The sequence below is a fragment of the Lacerta agilis genome, chromosome 6, assembly GCF_009819535.1.
Source record: "Lacerta agilis isolate rLacAgi1 chromosome 6, rLacAgi1.pri, whole genome shotgun sequence".
NCBI classification, from domain to species: domain Eukaryota; kingdom Metazoa; phylum Chordata; class Lepidosauria; order Squamata; family Lacertidae; genus Lacerta; species Lacerta agilis.
Genome location: NC_046317.1, coordinates 93435265 through 93453400, shown reverse-complemented (window position 1 = coordinate 93453400; position 18136 = coordinate 93435265). Strand labels below are relative to the sequence as shown.

At 48.6% G+C, this 18136-nt stretch overlaps 1 protein-coding gene across 1 annotated transcript; it reads left to right on the top strand.

Annotated features, from left to right (window-relative positions):
- Positions 1-219: 219 nt before the first annotated feature.
- On the top strand, positions 220-15563 carry CDK5RAP1 (CDK5 regulatory subunit associated protein 1). Its single transcript, XM_033153891.1, has 14 exons — positions 220-284; positions 1613-1953; positions 2800-2903; positions 3331-3365; positions 3500-3600; positions 4159-4369; positions 6437-6557; positions 6912-7142; positions 7240-7337; positions 9601-9656; positions 11089-11219; positions 12385-12534; positions 14175-14315; positions 15471-15563. Exons 2-14 carry the CDS (start codon positions 1638-1640, stop codon positions 15558-15560), a joined length of 1785 nt encoding a protein of 594 aa, XP_033009782.1. The 5' UTR covers positions 220-284; positions 1613-1637; the 3' UTR covers positions 15561-15563.
- The last annotated feature ends 2573 nt before the right edge of the window (positions 15564-18136 follow it).

Genomic DNA, 18136 nt, shown 5'->3' with positions numbered 1-18136 from the left:
AGGGTCGCCTTGGCTGGGCCGGCCGGAGAAGAGGCGCGGCGGGGGAACGTTTCCGGGGCGGAACGGAGCAGCGCCGGGAAGCCGTTTCCACGCCGAGGGGAAGGATTTCGCGGCGCGCCGGCGTCCCCTGGAGGCGCCCACGTGGGAGAGCAGGGAGGGCGGAGGCAGCGCTGGACGTGGGTGGCTGATTGGTTGATTGATTGATTGATTGGCAGTCCGGCGGGTGGGTGGAATACCTGGTGGCTGGAGTCAGCTGGAGCCTCTTTCCTTCCTTCCTCTGCCAGGTAAGCCCAGGTGCCCACCTTGGCAGAGGGCGTTGGGGGGGCGGGTACTTCGCCCTGGGGGGCGGAGAGGGGGCTCGGGGCAAGGAGGTGAGGCTGCTTATGCACAGAGTTTGGGGAGCTTTTCCCGGGGGGGGGGGTGTGGGAGGCGGATCAGACCCTTTGCAAGCACAGCGTCACCCCCCCGAGCAACCAATGCTCATTTAAGGCTCACCAGGTTCTGGGAGAGGGAGGGTCTGGAATGCTTTCTAATGGCAACGTGTCAGCAGGGTGTTGTTGCTCTGGCTTCCCCCTGATTTCCCGGCTTCCCCCCCCCCCATCTGCCTCTGAGCTGCGACTGTCTTCCTCTTCCTCCTCCCTGGAAGGCTCAGGATCGGGAGGCGGTCTCCACCGTTCCTCCTCTGCCCAGTCCCTGACAATACCAGTATTTAAAATATTTTAAAAATATTTTTTTTAAATTAAATTTTCAGTTTTACAATTCCAAATACAGGTAGGTAGCCGTGTTGGTCTGCCGTAGTCGAAACAAAATTAAAAATTAAAAAAAAAAAATCCTTCCAGTAGCGCCTTAAAGACCAACTAAGTTTTTTCTTGGTATGAGCTGGTATCTGAAGGAAGTGTGCATGCACACGAAAGCTGATACCAAGAACAAACTTAGTTGGTCTCTAAGGTGCTACTGGAAGGAATTCCAAAGAAACATTTTACAAACTTTAAAGTATCCAGTGACTCCCTGTCTTTCCTCTTTCCACTGTTCATTTTACATATCGTACATCCCTGCATATTTTACTTTAACCATTCAAATCAGTTTTCCACTTTTACATCCATCAAAAATTATTTTCTCTGTTGAATTTATCTTAATGCTGTCAGCGTTTTCAGCTGTATACAGTTATCTTCCACATATTCAATAAATGTTTTCCACTCTTCTTTAAATGTATGCTCCAGTCTGCTACTGTTGTTTTTTTGTCCCACTTCTGTTGCACTCTATTGTTTTTCCAGTCAGTCTGGAGGGGCACTCAGAAGAGACTGTGTCAGGAACACCTGTTGTGAAACTTTGGAGAACCACAACTTCTCCATTCATGTGTACCTGAAGAAGTGTGCATGCACACGAAAGCTCATACCAATAACAAACTTAGTTGGTCTCAAAGGTGCTACTGGGAGGATTTTTTTTTATTTTGTTTCCATTCATGTAGAAATGCACTGTTGTTGCAGGTGATGTTTTCCATTTACGTCTGTGCTCTTTCTAGTATTTAAGTGCTTTTAAGGTTGGAATGTGTTTCATTTGATGTTGCCTTTGGAAAAGGTTGCTGCAATCACTAATCTGTCAGTTGTCTTAGGTCGCAGGAGTGTTTTGCGGTGAAGATGCAGTCCATACGCAGCTGCATCGTGGGAGGTCTGAGGGTGTGCCGCCGGCGGCCTCCGGGCTGGACCCTGCAACCGGCTGGACCCTGTGCTTGGGCTTCCACCAGGGGCTTGGATCCTGGGGTGCACAGCAGAGAAGCAAAGTGCAAGGGAGGCCTGGAAGATTTTCACGCTAAGTTGGCGGCAGGACCATCATTGCAGCATTTCCTACAAGGCGCTGGGCCTGTGCAGGAAACTCACCGTTTGCCAGCTGAAGCAGCGGAGGACTCAGCACCCTATCTTGGCTCCGGAACCCTGGCAGATGCCCCAAGAAAAGGTCTGTGTTGCTGCCTTGCTTTGTCCTGCCACACAGCGCCACACACCTTCTGGAGCTGAGGATTCCTCTGGAGATTGGAATTGCGGGTCCTCAGTTCTGGTTTTGCAACCTGTGTGGAAAGGAGGGAGATTGGAGTCGGCTGCAGGTGGGGATGGCGGGTTGAGTCCTGATGCCGTGCCAATGTCATGCTCCCTTTGGTTCCCAAACTCAGCCGGGATGCGTCAAGGGAATTGCTTTCACACAGCAGACATCACAAACATGCTTACAAGATTATAATTTAGGCCTAAACACTTTGGAAAGAAATGCCTGAACCACAGTTCTCTCTCTATAGACACAGCCTCTTGTGTGTGCTTTGCAACTTTAAATATCTTTATTGCATAAACAAACACCCTCCTCACGAAAACACATTAATTTTGCTAGGCTAATCAGATAACTGCTTGGAGAAGACATCTAATCAATTATATTCCTTCATCAGACACCAGCGTACAGCACAATAAGCATGGTTTTCTATTCTCTGGTTAGAAATTACCGTAGTTGGGGACGGAGACTGTGGCTAAGTCTTATTTCAGTTCCCAGCTGCAAAACAGGAAGAACCATCCACCCATATCATGGGGTTATCATAAAGCTGACATTTAAGTATCTTTGCCGGGCTTCATAAATTGATGGTTCAGTTTATGATTGTTTTCATAGAACTGTAGAGTTGGAAGGGACCAAAGGGTTATCCAGTCCACCCCCCCCCTGCAGTGCAAGAATCGGTGATGGGAATGGGAGACAGAGCTGTTTGATCCCCTCCCCAAGAAACCCACCCTTTCCTCCTCCTCCTCTTCTTCTCCATACCCCCTGCAGTCTACCTGGAGACTTATGGCTGTCAGATGAATGTCAACGATACAGAGATCGCCTGGTCCATCCTCCAGAAAAGTGGCTACGTGAGGACCAGCAGTCTGGAGGAGGTATGCTTGGCCTCTGTGGGGATTTATGGCAGTAGGAGAAACACACTTGTGATTTTCCGGTTTCGAAGCCCATGGCACATTTTGCCCTGACCAATGGATCTCTTGCACCTTGAGGGCTAGAAAGTTTGCTTTTTCTTTTTGAAACAGAATGATCTGAGTCTGAGAGTTCTAGTCTGGCACTAGAGTTCTGTCCCACTTAGATGGAGCATTTGGCCTCAGATGCTTCCCATCCGGTTTTAATGTATTTTAATATTTGTTGTAAGCTGCCCAGAGTGGCTTGGGGGACCTAGCCAGATGGGCAGGGCAGGGTACTAATAAAATAATAATAATAATAATAATAATAATAATAATAATAATAATAATAATAATTTCAGAAATATTTCTTTCTCCCTTTCATTTATCCCCTTCTCCTTCTCTCTTCCATTAGGCAGATGTGGTTCTCCTTGTCACGTGTTCAATCAGGTACGAAAGTATTCTCTGGTTTCCAAAAGGGGTGCAACAGAGGTCACCCTGGCTTATTGTGACGTGTGTTGGCGTCCTTCAGAGAAATAGTTTCCTAGCCCTGGCAGAAAAGCTGATCCTTTGCTGCTCCTCAGGGAGAAGGCTGAGCAGACAATCTGGAACCGCTTACGATACCTCACAGCTCTCAAGTCCAAGCGGCCCCGATTGCAAGCGCCCTTACGGATCGGGATATTAGGTAAAACGAAACTCCACAGCTAATACTGCTGGTCCCAGGGTGGGGGCTGGGAGGGGATTGGCATTGGGTAGGGCATTTGAAGGGGGAGAGGATTTACAGTGGAACCCCGGGTTACGCACGCGATCCGTTCCTGGTCGTCGTGCGTAACGTGGGCGTGCATATCCCAAACGCACGAAAACAACCCGAGAAACTGGAAGTAGCATGATTTGAGCGCTTCTGTGCATGCACAAAGTGCGCAGAAATGTTCTGCACATCTGGGTGTTGCACGCACTCCGGAAACGCTTCTGGGTTGCGGGCGTTCTTAACTCGAACGTCCGCAACCCAGGGTGTGTGTAACCCGGGGTTCCACTGTATTGTTTTGTTCTTGTTCCTGTTTTTATTACACACTTTGTGTTTTTATCTTGCATTTTTATGCTGTGAACCTCCCTGAAATCTACAGATGAAGGGCGGTATACAAATTGAACAAATAAATCAGAAGGCAGTGAAATGAACGGTAAAAATAACTCCTTAACGTGCAAAGTGTATATTCAGCAGTAAACCGTTCTCCCCCGCCTGCAGGTTGCATGGCCGAGAGGCTGAAGGAGAAGATCCTGGAGCGGGAGAGGTTAGTGGACGTCGTGGCGGGCCCTGATGCTTACCGTGACCTTCCCAGGCTCCTGGCAGTGGCCGAAACGGGCCAGCAAGCCGCCAACGTCCTGCTCTCCCTGGATGAAACTTACGCAGACATCCTGCCTGTCCACACCAGCACCAGCCCCACGTCGGCCTTCGTGTAAGTGCCGGGTGGGCTGCTTGCTCCTTCGATCAGGCTCTGCGGGGTTGCGAGTTCGAGTGAGCTTGCACACAAGCTGTGAATCTGTTCAAAGTGACCAGAGCTCTTTGAGGTCCCAAGTCTCTCATCTTCATGCATGCACCTGCCTCCCTCTGAGTTGCAGAGCCAGGTTCTTTCTGTGAGCCAAGCTCCATGGGCTGCAGGCAGTTGGATCTGGAATAGCCTCATTTTAAAAATCAAGGTGCTAGCCCTCATGTTTCAATATACAATTTGAAGAAATTGCAGTTGGCATTTCCTGAAGGCTTTAAAAAAAACAAAACGATTTCATAGAATCCTAGAATCCTAGAGTTGGAAGAGACCCCAAGGGCCACCCAGTCCAACCCCCTGCCAAGCAGGAAACACCATCAAAGCATTCCCGACAGATGGCTGTCAAGCCTCTGCTTAAAGACCTCCAAAGAAGGAGACTCCACCACACTCCTTGGCAGCAAATTCCACTGTCCAACAGCTCTGTTAGCTTTTAATTTTTTTAAGTGATGATATTTTCCATATTTTTAGCTTATTATGTTTTATTTGTGTCATTCTAATAAACCACCTTGAATCCTGGGATATAAATGGTGATTAAAGGTAAAGGGACCCCTGACCATTAGGTCCAGTCGTGTCCGACTCTGGGGTTGCAGAGCTCATCTCGCTTTACTGGCCGAGGGAGCCGGTGTACAGCTTCCGGGTCATGTGGCCAGCATGACAAAGCCGCTTCTGGTGAACCAGAGCAGCGCACGGAAACGCCGTTTACCTTTCCGCCAGAGCGGTACCTATTTATCTACTTGCACTTTGATGTGCTTTTGAACTGCTAGGTGGCCAGGAGCAGGGACCAAGCAACGGGAGCTCACCCCATCACTGATTGGCAAGCCCAAGAGGCTCAGTGGTTTAACCCACAGTGCCACCCGCATCCCGCAAATGGTGATTACACACACATGTAATCTACACTACTTGTTAGTGAAAAAACTGCTCAAAGTAGTTTACAAAAGGATAAAACAGAGCAAAATTCACCACTGTGTTAAGTTAAAATACTAAAGCAGGCTAAAATTTGCACCAACTTTCTAAGCATGTGGGTTGTTGTTGTTGTTCAGTCGTTCAGTCGTGTCCGACTCTTCGTGACCCCATGGACCAGAGCACGCCAGGCACGCCTATCCTCCACTGCCTCCCGCAGTCTGGCCAAACTCATGCCAGTAGCTCCGAGAATAGAATGTGGGTAGACTTGGCTAAACAGGAATGTTTTTAGTAGGTGCTGAAAACCTGCGCCATAATTAATATTAGTAATGGGAAACACGGGCTTTTGGGAGGCTCCCCAAAGTCAACTCTTGGCTCTCATACCCTTCGCTTCACGGCTCCTTTTAAACACCCTGATTTTCCTCCCTGTCCCTTGGAGGCAAATCATATATTGCAATTGGAACAGAACATAGAATCTGTTTTAAGGTTGATCCCATCCCTTTTGTGCTGATGGTGGGATTTTGACGAGGCGGGGGTAGTGGTGGGCCTTGGTCTGTCCAGCTGGGGAGGGGTGTCAGAAGAAGAGCCTGCAAGATTGGGGCAGTGGCCCATCTAGCCCAGCATCCGGGTCTCACAGGGGCCAACCAGGTGCCTCTTTGGGGAACCCAGCACAAGAGAACTGCTCTCTCCTCCTGTAACTGGGACTCAGAAGCATTGCTGCCTCCACCTTTTGAGGCAAAGCATAGCTATCTTGGCTAATAGCCGTTGATACCCTCTCCTCCATAAATTTGTCTAATCCTCTCTTAAAAGCATTCAAGTTGCTGGTCATCACTGCCTCTTGTGGGAGGGGGTTCCACAGCTTAACTTTGTGCTGTGTGAACAAGGGCTTCCTTTTGCCTTTCCTGAATCTTCCAACAAATTGGTCTGGCAGACTTGGCGTATATCTCAGTCCTGGGAGGGGAAACAAAAGGCCGTGACAAACTCCCCTGCCTTGGAAGCAAACCGAAGCCAGTCTGGCCACCAACCACCCACCCCATGGGGACTTCTCTCTCTCTCTCTCTCTCTCTCTCTCTCTCACAGGTCCATCATGCGCGGCTGCGACAACATGTGCACCTACTGCATCGTCCCCTTCACCCGCGGGCGCGAGAGGAGCCGGCCAGTGGCCTCCATCCTGCAGGAGGTGCAAGCGCTCTCGGACCAGGTGACCAGCCCCACTGCGAAACTCGGCTGCTGCAATGCGGCCAGGGAGGTGGGAGGAGACCTGGAAGCCACAAATGGGGATCTCCAGGCCCAGGGGGTGGGTGTGCTCCCCCCCAGGCCTCTCTGCCTGGCTTCAGCCTCATTCCTCGCCATGCTTGCCTTGCACCCTGGGACCCTCCACTCCTGAGTGTGTATTTTTGCCTCGGCTGGAATGCAGCTGTGACCTCCGGTGATACTTATTGCTTGCCTGGATGGAATGGAAAATGTCCCCGGTTCCTGGCTTCTCCCTCCACCCTCTCCCTCTGTGCCTCCTTGCCCACGTTGCCAATAATGACCTGGCTGCCTCCCTCTGCAGGGGGTGAAGGAGGTGACCCTGTTGGGCCAGAACGTCAACAGCTACCGGGACACCTCCGAGGCCATGTTCCTCTCGCCGACCCCAACTCAGCTGAGTCGTGGCTTCAGCTCCGTCTACAAGCCCAAGCAGGGCGGGTTGCGCTTTGCGGACCTCCTGGACCGGGTGTCGGCCATCGATCCAGAAATGAGGATCCGTTTCACTTCCCCGCACCCCAAGGACTTCCCGGACGAGGTGGGTTGGGCTCCCCTTCCTCTGCTGGCCTACTGGCCCAAGGGCAAGTGGTTGGCCACAGCCTGGGTTCCATTGATGGCCGCTCTGTTCTTGGCAGGTCTTCCAGCTCATGAAGGAGAGGCACAACATCTGCAAACATCTGCACCTCCCGGTCCAGAGCGGAAGCACCAGTGTCCTGGAGGCGATGAGGAGAGGGTGAGTCGGAGCTCTTGCACATTTTAGACATCCCTACACGCGGGTGGCGCTGTGGTCTAAACCACAGAGCCTAGGGCTTGCCGATCAGAAGGTCGGCGGTTCGAATCCCTGCTGCAGGGTGAGCTCCCGTTGTTCAGTCCCTGCTCCTGCCAACCTAGAAGTTCGAAAGCACATCAAAGTGCAAGTAGATAAATAGGGACCAGCGGGAAGGTAAACGGGGTTTCCGTGCGCTGCTCTGGTTTGCTAGAAGGGGCTTTGTCATGCTGGCCACATGACCCGGAAGCTGTCTGTGGACAAACGCCAGCTCCCTCGGCCTATAGAGCGAGATGAGCACGCAACCCCAGAGTCGTCTGCGGCTGGACTTAATGGTCAGGGGTCCCTTTACCATTATTATTAGACTGTCATTAAAAATACGTCAAAACAAAATAAAATAAAAAATTCCTTCCAGTAGCACCTTAGAGACCAACTAAGTTTGTTCTTGGTATGATCTTTCGTGTGCATGCACACTTCTTCAGACACGTATTAAAAATACGTATATATCATGGAATTATACAGTTATACGGAACTATAAGAGTCATCTAGTCAACTGACTGCAACGCAGGAAACCCTTTCCCCAACGTGGGGCTCAAACCCACGACCCTGAGATTAAGAGTCTCATGCTCTACCGACCGAGCTATAAAGTGTTGCCTCCAGTTTCAGTAAAGGCGAATAAGAGCTGATGTGATAAAAGTTTATAACATTTCGCACGGCACAGACAAAGTGAGTAGAGAAAAGCTTTTCCCATCTCTCATAAAAGCATCACTATCCTCTTGTGTACACGGCATTCATTTAATAAGCCAAGAATCTTAGTTAACAATTCAGTTGGTCTCGAGTTGGTGTCCATCTTGTGCCTTCCATACATGAAAACTTTTTTGTTCCAACAGGGAACAAAACTGACTGCTGTTAAGAAGACAGCCTTGCTGTTTTCTTTTTATATATATAATAATCTTTATTGATTTTAATTACACATTTAAAAAGGAGATTTACAGTCTCGACAATGAATACAGCCTTGCTGTTTTCATTGCAATTACCTGTATGCTTTTTAATAGATTTTAGATGTATATAGTTTTACTTCTATCAATGTTTACCGGTGATTGCTTTTTAATTATTGCTTTTTCCATGTTTTTAGGGGTTCTTAGTTTTTATGTAAGCCGTGTTGAGCCCCGTCCAGGAAAAGGGCAGGGTATAAATAAATAAATATACTACTTTTCCGATTTCCCATTGAGGCATCTGGTCAGCCACTGTGAGAACAGGATGCTGGACTAGGTGGGCCATTGGCCTCATCCAGCAGCCAGGCTCTTTTGATGTTCTGGTGTTTTTAAATAAGAAGCTTCAGAGTCGTAAGAAACAGACATTCCATATCCTAATGTTGCTTCATGTTTCCCCCCCCCAAAAAAGCAATGGATATGGGATATATAATTTCATTTGTATGCTGCCTTTTCCACAGTTAAAACAATACTCAAGGCGGCTTACACTTTGAGAAGGTTTACATAGTTACAAACATAGCAAAGCAGTCGTAAAAGTAGATAGAACACATCCAAAACTACATAACCAAACTAAACAATTTCCGCATAAAAATAAAGATACAGAAAATTAATAACAGCAAAAACTCCCGACAAAACTCCCCCCCCCCCAATATCCCAGTCCTTGCTGGGCAGCAACGGCAGCAGCAGTTCTTATGAATAATAATAATATAATGTAATATAATAATAAATTTTTATTTATACCCCGCCCTTCCCAGCCAAAAACCGGGCTCAGGGCGGCTAACACTAATTAAAATCACAGCAAAAACATAAACACAATCAATTTAAAATAACAGATTAAAATACAAATTTAAAAATTCAATATTAAAACTGCAGTCTCATTTTCAAATAGCCCACCAGTAAAAGAATGAAGCATAAGTATCAAACAGAAGCCAACCCAAAGGCCAGGTGGAACAGCTCCGTCTTGCAGGCCCTGCGGAAAGATGCCAAATCCCACAGGGCCCTGGTCTCTTGTGATAGACTGTTCCACCAAGTCGGGGCCAATACTGAGAAGGCCCTGGCCCTAGTTGAGGCCAACCTAGCATCCTTGTTGCTCGGGACCTCCAAAAGATTATTATTTGAGGACCTTAAGGTCCTACACGGGACATACCAGGTAGGTATGTACTGCATCTGCATGCCCCAGGGTGCTTGGGGCTGCACCAGTGCCCCCTAACTTTGCCCTCTCTGCTTCACCCACCCAGATACACCCGGGAAGCTTACTTGGCACTCGTGCACCTCATCCGTGACTCTTTGCCAGGTTGGTTCCTCCTGTAGCCGTCGTTGCTGATGCTTAATCTCCCCACTTCCCTGCTGTCTTGAGTTACATCTTTACGGACTCCCAGCTTAACCTGTGAGCACGTGGGGAAGGGAAGTGCCGGGCGGGGCTGCGTTGCATAAGGCGTATTTCTCTGTGTTGGTGCGATGGGGAAATAGTTCTGTTTCCAGGGACCGAAGATTTGTGGGCGAGGGAGCGCCAGGAGAGGGTGCGGGGATTGGGGAGCTGAAGAAGCGGGCCGGGTTCAAGGCCAGGTGGCCAGAATGATATTAGATGCTAAGGAGAACAACAGTAAGAGCTGTTTGACAGTGGAATTTGCTGCCAAGGAGTGTGGTGGAGTCTCCTTCTTTGGAGGTCTTTAAGCAGAGGCTTGACATCCATCTGTCAGGAATGCTTTGATGGTGTTTCCTGCTTGGCAGGGGGTTGGACTGGATGGCCCTTGGGGTCTCTTCCAACTCTAGGATTCTATGATTCTATGAACTATCAGAATTTTAGAAGACATTTGAAGGCAGCCCTGTTTAGGGAAGCTTTTAATGTTTAATAAATTATTGTATTTTATTATTCTGTTGGAAGCCGCCCAGAGTGGCTGGGGAAACCCAGCGAGATGGGCGGGGTATAAATTATTATTATTATTATTATTATTATTATTATTATTATTAATTAAAGACAAGGTTGCTCAAAATGTATGGTGCTGGTGGTGTCACAGATTTCATAGAATTGTAGAACTGGAAGGGAAGCCAAGAAGAATGTGACAGCATAGAGCCGGCTGGGAACTGATCCACTGCTCTCAAGACACACTTACAGTTTTCCTTGGAGCAAGGGGCTGGGTGAGAGGCTGCCCTCTTCTTGCTGAGGTTTTCCCAAAATGAGAGTTTTGATGGCACCTCATTCCAGAGCAGAGCGAAGTTAGGAATTCCTTCCTGAGGTTTAATGGTCATAAGTGGGTTGTTGTTTTTATTTTGAATATATATTTTTGGGTTTTATATTTTGATTTTGTTCTGTGGACCACCCTGAGACCTGCAGGTATAGGGCGGTACAGTGGTACATCGGTTTAAAGACAGTCCTGTTTATGAACGATTCGGTTTACGAACTCTGCAAAACCGGAAATAGTGTCCCGGTTTGCGAACTTTACCTCGGTCTTAGAATGGAATCTGAATGGTGGAAGGGCACCGGCGGCGGGAGGCCTCATTAGGGAAAGTGCGCCTCGGTTTAAGAACGGTTTTGGTTTAAGAACGGACTTCCGGAACAGATTAAGTTCGTAAACAGAGGTACCACTGTATATAAATTCAATGAATAATAAGTGTGTGCTGAGACAGAAAGAACCTCCTTGTTCTTTGCTGGTTTCCACCTGCTGCACCACCCCGTTCTCTCTTATTCCTGCGGAGTGTCTCACTTTGTCCCCTTCATGTAGCAGGTGTGACTCTCAGCAGTGACTTCATTGCTGGCTTCTGCGGGGAGACAGAAGACGACCACAGGCAGACGCTGTCCCTCCTTCGTGAGGTCCGCTACAACACGGCCTTCATCTTTGCTTACAGCATGAGGGAGGTGAGAACGGTAGCCCCTTACTGAACGGACAAAGCAAGCACATTCTGCCACCCAAGTCCCAGGGAGGGACCCCCAAGGGTCATTTAGTCCAACCCCCTGCAGTGCAGGAATCACAGTTATATATATATATGTATTAAGTTTTATAAAACAACAATCCATACAAACACATAAATACAAAACAATATCAACATAAAACAAACAAATACAAAACAATACAACCATAAAGAAAAAACAAACAAACCTACAATAAAAACAATAAAAACTTACTACTATCAATCATTTCTATCCTTTACATTGTATCTTGACTTCCTCTCATCTCCGCTTCCTGGATTCCTTGTCATCAATCATCTTTAGTAATTTCTTACCATCTTAAAAAAATCTTATTTTACTATAAAAAATCATTACTCTTAACTAATATCTTAACTCATTCTCTCATACCTCATATACACTTAATCAAACCCTATATCTACAGTTTTAACTTTTCTTCCAAATTATATCTGATTGTCATGGAATCACAGTTAAAGAAGCTCTGGAAGTTGGCCAGCCAACCTCTGCTTAAGAACTTCCAAGGAAGGAGAGGCCACCGCCTCCCGAGGGAATCCATTCCACTGTCGAATGGCTCTTGCCGTCGTCAGAAAGTTCTTCCTGATGTTGAGTTGGAATCTCCTTTCATGTCAATTGAAGCCATTGGTTCAAATGAGATGAAAGGGTTCCGCCCTCCAGAGCAGGAGAAAACAAGCTTGTTCCCATGTGACAGCCCTTCAGATATTGGAAGGTGGCTGTCATATCACCTCTAGTCTTTTTTCCTCCAGGCTAAACATACCCAGTTCCCTCAACCGTTCCTCATAAGGCGTGGTTCCCAGACCCTTGATCATTTCGTTCACCCTCCTTTGCACACCTTCCAGCTTGTCAGTATCCTCCTTGAATTGTGGTGCCCAGAACTGGACATGGGACTCCAGGTGTGGTCTGACCAAGGCTGAAGCCTATGACTTCTAACTTCTACTGGCCCCTTCCAACTGTACAATTCTATGATTCCCATTGCGGAATTTGAAGAGCCACAGAATTTTGAACGCATGGCGTGTGCACGGCTGCAGAATGCAGGTGGCCCCTTTTTAACAAGGTACAGGGCTTCTGCCTCCGAGTCATTGGCACCTTGTTTCCCCAGAAAACCCGGGCATTTCACCGTCTGCAGGACGACGTGCCCCCTGAAGTGAAGCAGAGGCGGCTGAAGGAGCTCATGGCCGTCTTTCGTGAGGAGGCGTCCTGGGCAAATGCAGCCGCCGTGGGACGAGTGCAAGTGGTCTTGGTAGAGAGTGTGAGTGCCACTTTGAGAAATGCCGCAGGAGTCAAGAGGGTGGAGGCAGAGAGCGGTCTTAGTCCTCCCATGTCCGCCTCTTCTGCACATACGGGGGGTGGTGTCAGGGGGTCTGGTTTTAGCATCCAAAGAGGGGAGCAGAGAGGAGAGGAGCTGACCCTGCTGTGCATTCTGTACTAGCTACGGGACTGTCTTCAAGGGCAGCCCTTTGCAGAATGCATTACAGCAATCAAGCTGGGAACATGAGAACCTAGGAAGACCTCTCTGCTTCAGGCCAATGGCCCATCTAGTCCAGCATGCTGTTCCCACAGCGGCTGACCAGATGCCTCCATGGGAAACGCGCAAGCAGGATTCAAGCACTCTCCCCTCCTGCGGTTTCCAGCAGCTCGTGTTCAGTAACATTTACTGCAGGGGTCAGCAATCTCACCCGGCCTTGGGCTGGTTTCTCCAGCGCTGATCGCGCGGAGGGTGGGGGAGTGCGTGCCCATACGCGTGCGCACACACTATTTTCGGCGCATTTCCGGGTCGGTGGAGCACTGGAAATAGCTTATGCGCATGGGCCTCCTCTGACCCAACCCAGAAGTGGACAGCCGCGCCGGTAAGAGCAGGCAGCAGGGGTCGCCGCGGACCAGACAATTGGCTCGCTCCGGCCGTATCCGGCCCGTGGACCTTAGTTTGGGGACCCCTGATTTACTGCCTCCAGTTGCAGAGGCAGAGCCAAGCCATCTTGGCTAGTAGGCTTTGATAGCTTTTCCCATGAATTTCTCCTATCTTCTTTTAAGGTGGCCATTGCTGCCTCCTGTGACAGGGAGTTCCATGGTTTAACTCTGTGCTGTGTGAAGGACTTTATTTTATCTGTCCCGAATCTCCCAAGGTTCAGCTTAATTGGATGTCGCAAGAGTTCCAGTGTTAGGAGAGAGGAAGAAAAACTTTCCCCACTTTCTCCAATCCGTGCATGATTTTATAAGCTTCTGCACGTCACTTCTTCCTTGAGTCTTCTAAACGAAAAAGCCCCCCAAGCTGCAACATTCCTTCATGGGGCGCCGTTCATCTCCCTGATCATTTTGGTGGCCCTGTCCCAAACCTGGAAATTTGCAGGGGAGTTGCTCAAACTTCTTTTTCCTCCAGGCTTAGGAGTGCCTGTCAAATCCTGAAATACCCTCAATCCTAATAATTTGGATTGATCATATTCAGCAGTTTGGCAAACTGCCCTTCTTGGAAAGATATCCCATAAACTAAACGTATCTGAAGGGCAGAACTGAAATGCTCTTTTTAATTGATATATGACACAATTTTATTCCGTATACAAACATTGAGGCAAAAGGTCACTCATTGATGGCTCGTTTAAGACTATAGAAGCTTTATTCTCAATCATGATGGAATTCACAGATGGAGAACACTTATTTTTACAAAGCTTTATTATTTGTAAAGGGAATCTGTATAAACAATATTTGATTTATCCCATTGGAGCTGTGCTGTATCTTTGTGCTTTTTTCCCTTCTAGGCTGTGATGCTTCATGCTTTACATTTTCAATCTTTTGCCCCTCTTTGCTATGTTTGCATTATGTTGTTGTTGCTGTTGTTGTTAATTAACCAATAAAATAAATAAATTTTAACACACACCCTCCTTGCTTCCCCAGACGAGCAAACGCTCAGCCTTGGACCTGTGTGGCAGGAATGATGGCAACATCAAAGTGATCTTCCCAGACGTGGAGGTGGATGATGGCACCGGCTTGGGATCCCAAGTCCGAGTCCAGCCGGGCGATTATGTGCTGGTGAAGGTGATTGACCAGTCCCTTGCTTTTTCCTAGGTGGAAGCAAATGGTCTATGGAGAGGTAAAGGTAAAGGGACCCCTGACCATTAGGTCCAGTCGCGGACGACTCTGGGGTTGTGGTGCTCATCTCACTTTATTGGCCAAGGGAGCCGGCGTACAGCTTCCGGGTCATGTGGACAGCATGACTAAGCCACTTCTGGCGAACCAGAGCAGCGCACGGAAATGCCGTTTCCCTTCCCGCCGGAGCGGTACCTATTTATCTACTTGCACTTTGACGTGCTTTCGAACTGCTAGGTTGGCAGGAGCAGGGACCGAGCAACGGGAGCTCACCCCATGGCAGGGATTCGAACCGCCAACCTTCTGATCAGCAAGCCTTAGGCTCTGTGGTTTAACCCACAGCGCCAAACGCATCCCTTGCTTTTTCCTAGGTGGAAGCAAATGGCCTAAGGAGAGAGTAGCAGCTAAATGCTCTCGAAGGCCAAATGAGCCCAGCATCCTGTCCTCTGCAAGTGACCAACCAGATGCCCTAATGGGGGAAGCCCCAAAAGGGGTATCGGGGGGAGGGCAGCAGCCCCTCTTCTCACTTGGGGTCCCAGAAACTGGCATTTCAGGGCAAGCTGCCTCCGACAGTACTAGGAGAACATAGCCATCAGGGCTAGTGGCCACCTATGTCCATCTCCCCCTCCATCAATTGTCTAATCCTCATTAAAAGCTACAGTGGTACCTCTGGTTAAGTACTTAATTCGTTCCGGAGGTCCGTCTACACTGCATGATTAGATTATTATTATTATTATTTTAAAGTCCTTCAAGCGGTTTACAAAAAAAGATAATTCTTCTTAGTGATAATTTTATTGTTTTAACAGCAATCATTTAAGACTTTTGGCAAAGTGAAAATAATGATATGCTAAAAACGAATGAAATCTCGCGCCAACTTTCCAATTGTCTGCATCGGCTTGTCTAAACAAAGATGACTTATAGTGGTTGCCAAAGAGAGTGCAATGAAAGCGCCTTGCCTGATATCAATAGGCAGGGAGTTCCAAATTGTAGGTCGAAGCGGCTGAGTGGTTGCATCTGGAGGTCAGGCGATCTTGCAGGTGAGCTCACCTGTTCCTTGTCACGGGGGCATCTCCTAACCTGCACACACCCCCTTCTTCTTTCCAGATCTCCTCTTCCAACTCCCAGACGCTGAGGGGCATCCCACTCCGCCGAACCACACTGAAAGGATCCGCAGCGTTTGGAGGAGCGGACTGAAGGGGTGGGAGGGAGGGAGGGAGGGAGCGTTTTTTGGACTGGTGCTGAGGAGTCTTCCTGGGCGCTAGAGACAGATCCTGGCATGTCCCAACTCTGCTGAGAGGGTTGCTCAGTTAAATGACCTGGTCGGTCAGCCTTCCTCACCCTCTGCCTTGCCAGGCAGGGGGCAGCATCAGTTTCCTAGTACACCTGCCATTATGTGGGGCCCAGCCCTGGTGCCGCTCTTGGTTGGCGTTTGTGCTGATGAGGACACTTAAGTGGCCAGATAAGGCCGTTGTCTTCCAAAGAGACTTGTCTGACTGGGGGGTGGGGGGCAGCATCTTTGGGTGGACAGTAGGAACATTGGCAGAAACTTACGTCACTGATGACTTAGACATGTCTGGATTGCTCCAGCCATACAATTTGGCCTGTAATTTTTTTAAAAAACCTATGTAAATGTATGTCTGCTTAAAATAAAAGCTGTTGACCCGAGTATTGAATGTTGGTTGCTTATTGCAGAACGAGGAACGTTTTATAATGTTTGCTCACATTTTGATGTATTATCTATTGGGCTAATACAGGTGACACACACACAGCCCGTCAGGTCATAACTTGGGATGTGGGTCCTGTGCCACATTTTGACATTTGTGGTTGCAGCACCTAAGGGCATGTCCTACCCTCTTAAACGAGCTCCACTGTTTTTGGATTGGAATCGAAATTTCTTTTATACATGCAATTATTTTATACACATTTTAATTGCATTGGGAAAGTAGATGTGGCATCTCCTTCCCCCGCCCATTTTGGACCACATGTTTAATTAGGTTTATGAAGGGTGGTTAGATAGATAGTAGATAGGACTTAAAGTGTTTTCTAGAGTTTACAGTTTATTTTCTTTGTTTACTTCATTCTCTCTTTTATTGTACATTGATTCAATAACTCTGTGTTGTGAAGTGGCTTATAAATCCATTGAATATAAATAAATAAGTATACAGAGGAAGCAAAAGGCTTATTAACGCCAAAAGAGGACTTTATTGCAGCAAACCTTCGTGAGGGGGAAATAGCAATGCTGACATTTTGGGTAGGAAGTCCTTGGTGCATCACAAAGGAAGAAAGTGAGGGGGAGACAAGATAGTCAGACAAGCAGTATATTTGGCTGGACACGATCCACAGGATGATGCTTGGAATACAGGAGGAATGGGAGACGCAAACCCATCAAAGGAGAAACACAGGACTTCAGAGATGGAAGGAGGAATGAGAAAATGCCCATTTCTCTGTTGCTCATTTCCCTGCATTCAGGATCTGGGGTGGAGGCAAGTCCCCAGGAAAATTCATCCACAGTTCAGTGTACATTTCTCCAGATACCCACATCGTTGCATGCATTTTTTCCTAGCATGCACAGTTCAGCAAAGCAATTTCTCCTCCCATAATATGCTTTCATGTGTTATTTTCCCTTTATCTGATCTATATATCTATTTGTAGAAACTTCTTGGCCAGAGGACTTCACTGCAAAAACGGGGGGGGGGGGGGAGTGTAAATTTCAAAGGACGGCTGTGTATTAATATCTGCATATTCAGCCCCCCTTAATTCTAGTCCCCCCTTCCTTGAAAAGAGGACTTTCTCCACACCTGTTGACTAGATGACTCTTGGGGGTCCCAAGATACCTCCAGGTGAGAAGGAGCCCTTGGCCGAGGGGGTCCCTCTGGCACAGGCAGAGCCCCCCCCCGTTTCATGGGCAGCCCCTTCCACTGGGATCTGTAGGGAGTTCCTGAGAGATGCCCCCCCCCATTTTGGTCTCCCCACAGCCAGCGGGTGGAAGGGCCCAGAGCCAAGGTGGCTGGGAGATACTGGGCCATATTACTAACTGATGGGTGGCTTTTAAAGGAACAGCAAGCCATCAACGTTCCTCAAAAGAGCAGCATTTGTAGAGTCATTCGGCAACGGAAGGAGCAACCTAGCAAACGAAACCGGCCAGCCTTCCCCTTCCTGCTGCTGCCAAAGTCTGGGTGGCACCTTCTGGGCACCCTGTGCTGCAGTGCCTGATGTACTGAAGAAAGGTGCTCTCTCACTCACCTCTGAAGCTGGAAAGGCTTCTGCAAATCCTGCCTGCCAGGAGACAGTCCAGGGAGCCCTGCTCCTCCTCCTCCTCCTCCTCCTCCTCCTCCTCCCGCTGGCTCTGCCCAGAAGCCCCCAGAGAAGGCCCTCCCGGGTTCAAACGGCCTTGCCCGAGATGCTGAGCTGCAGGCAAAGGGAGGCCAGGCAGCCCCCGCTCACTCCTCTTGCTGACTCTCCAGGGGATCGGTGCCATCGCACAGCAACTGGGCACCTTGGAGAAAAACTCTGCGGGGGATTTAAGAGAGCAGTGGCATCAGGCGAGTTGCCAAGGCCCAGGGCGAGGCAAGCATTGCAGCCCAGTATTGAACCCCTTATGCCTCAGGCACATGTATTTTAAGAAAAGACTGGTGTTGGATGAGGCCCATCTAGTCCTGCATCCTGTTCTTACACAGTTGGGGGGGGGGGGAGAGAGACACATACACAAGGACTCTACCTGTTGCATGCCTGCCTGTTGGAAAGCTTTTAAAGGCACAGAGAGCCCTTTG

Coding starts and splice junctions, on each gene's coding strand:
- CDK5RAP1 (XM_033153891.1), top strand. CDS start 1,638: ATGCAGTCCATACGCAGCTGCATCGTGGGAGGTCTGAGGGTGTGCCGC. Junction 3,601..4,158: donor CTTACGGATCGGGATATTAG/GTAAAACGAAAC, acceptor CCCCGCCTGCAG/GTTGCATGGCCGAGAGGCTG. Junction 4,370..6,436: donor AGCCCCACGTCGGCCTTCGT/GTAAGTGCCGGG, acceptor TCTCTCTCACAG/GTCCATCATGCGCGGCTGCG.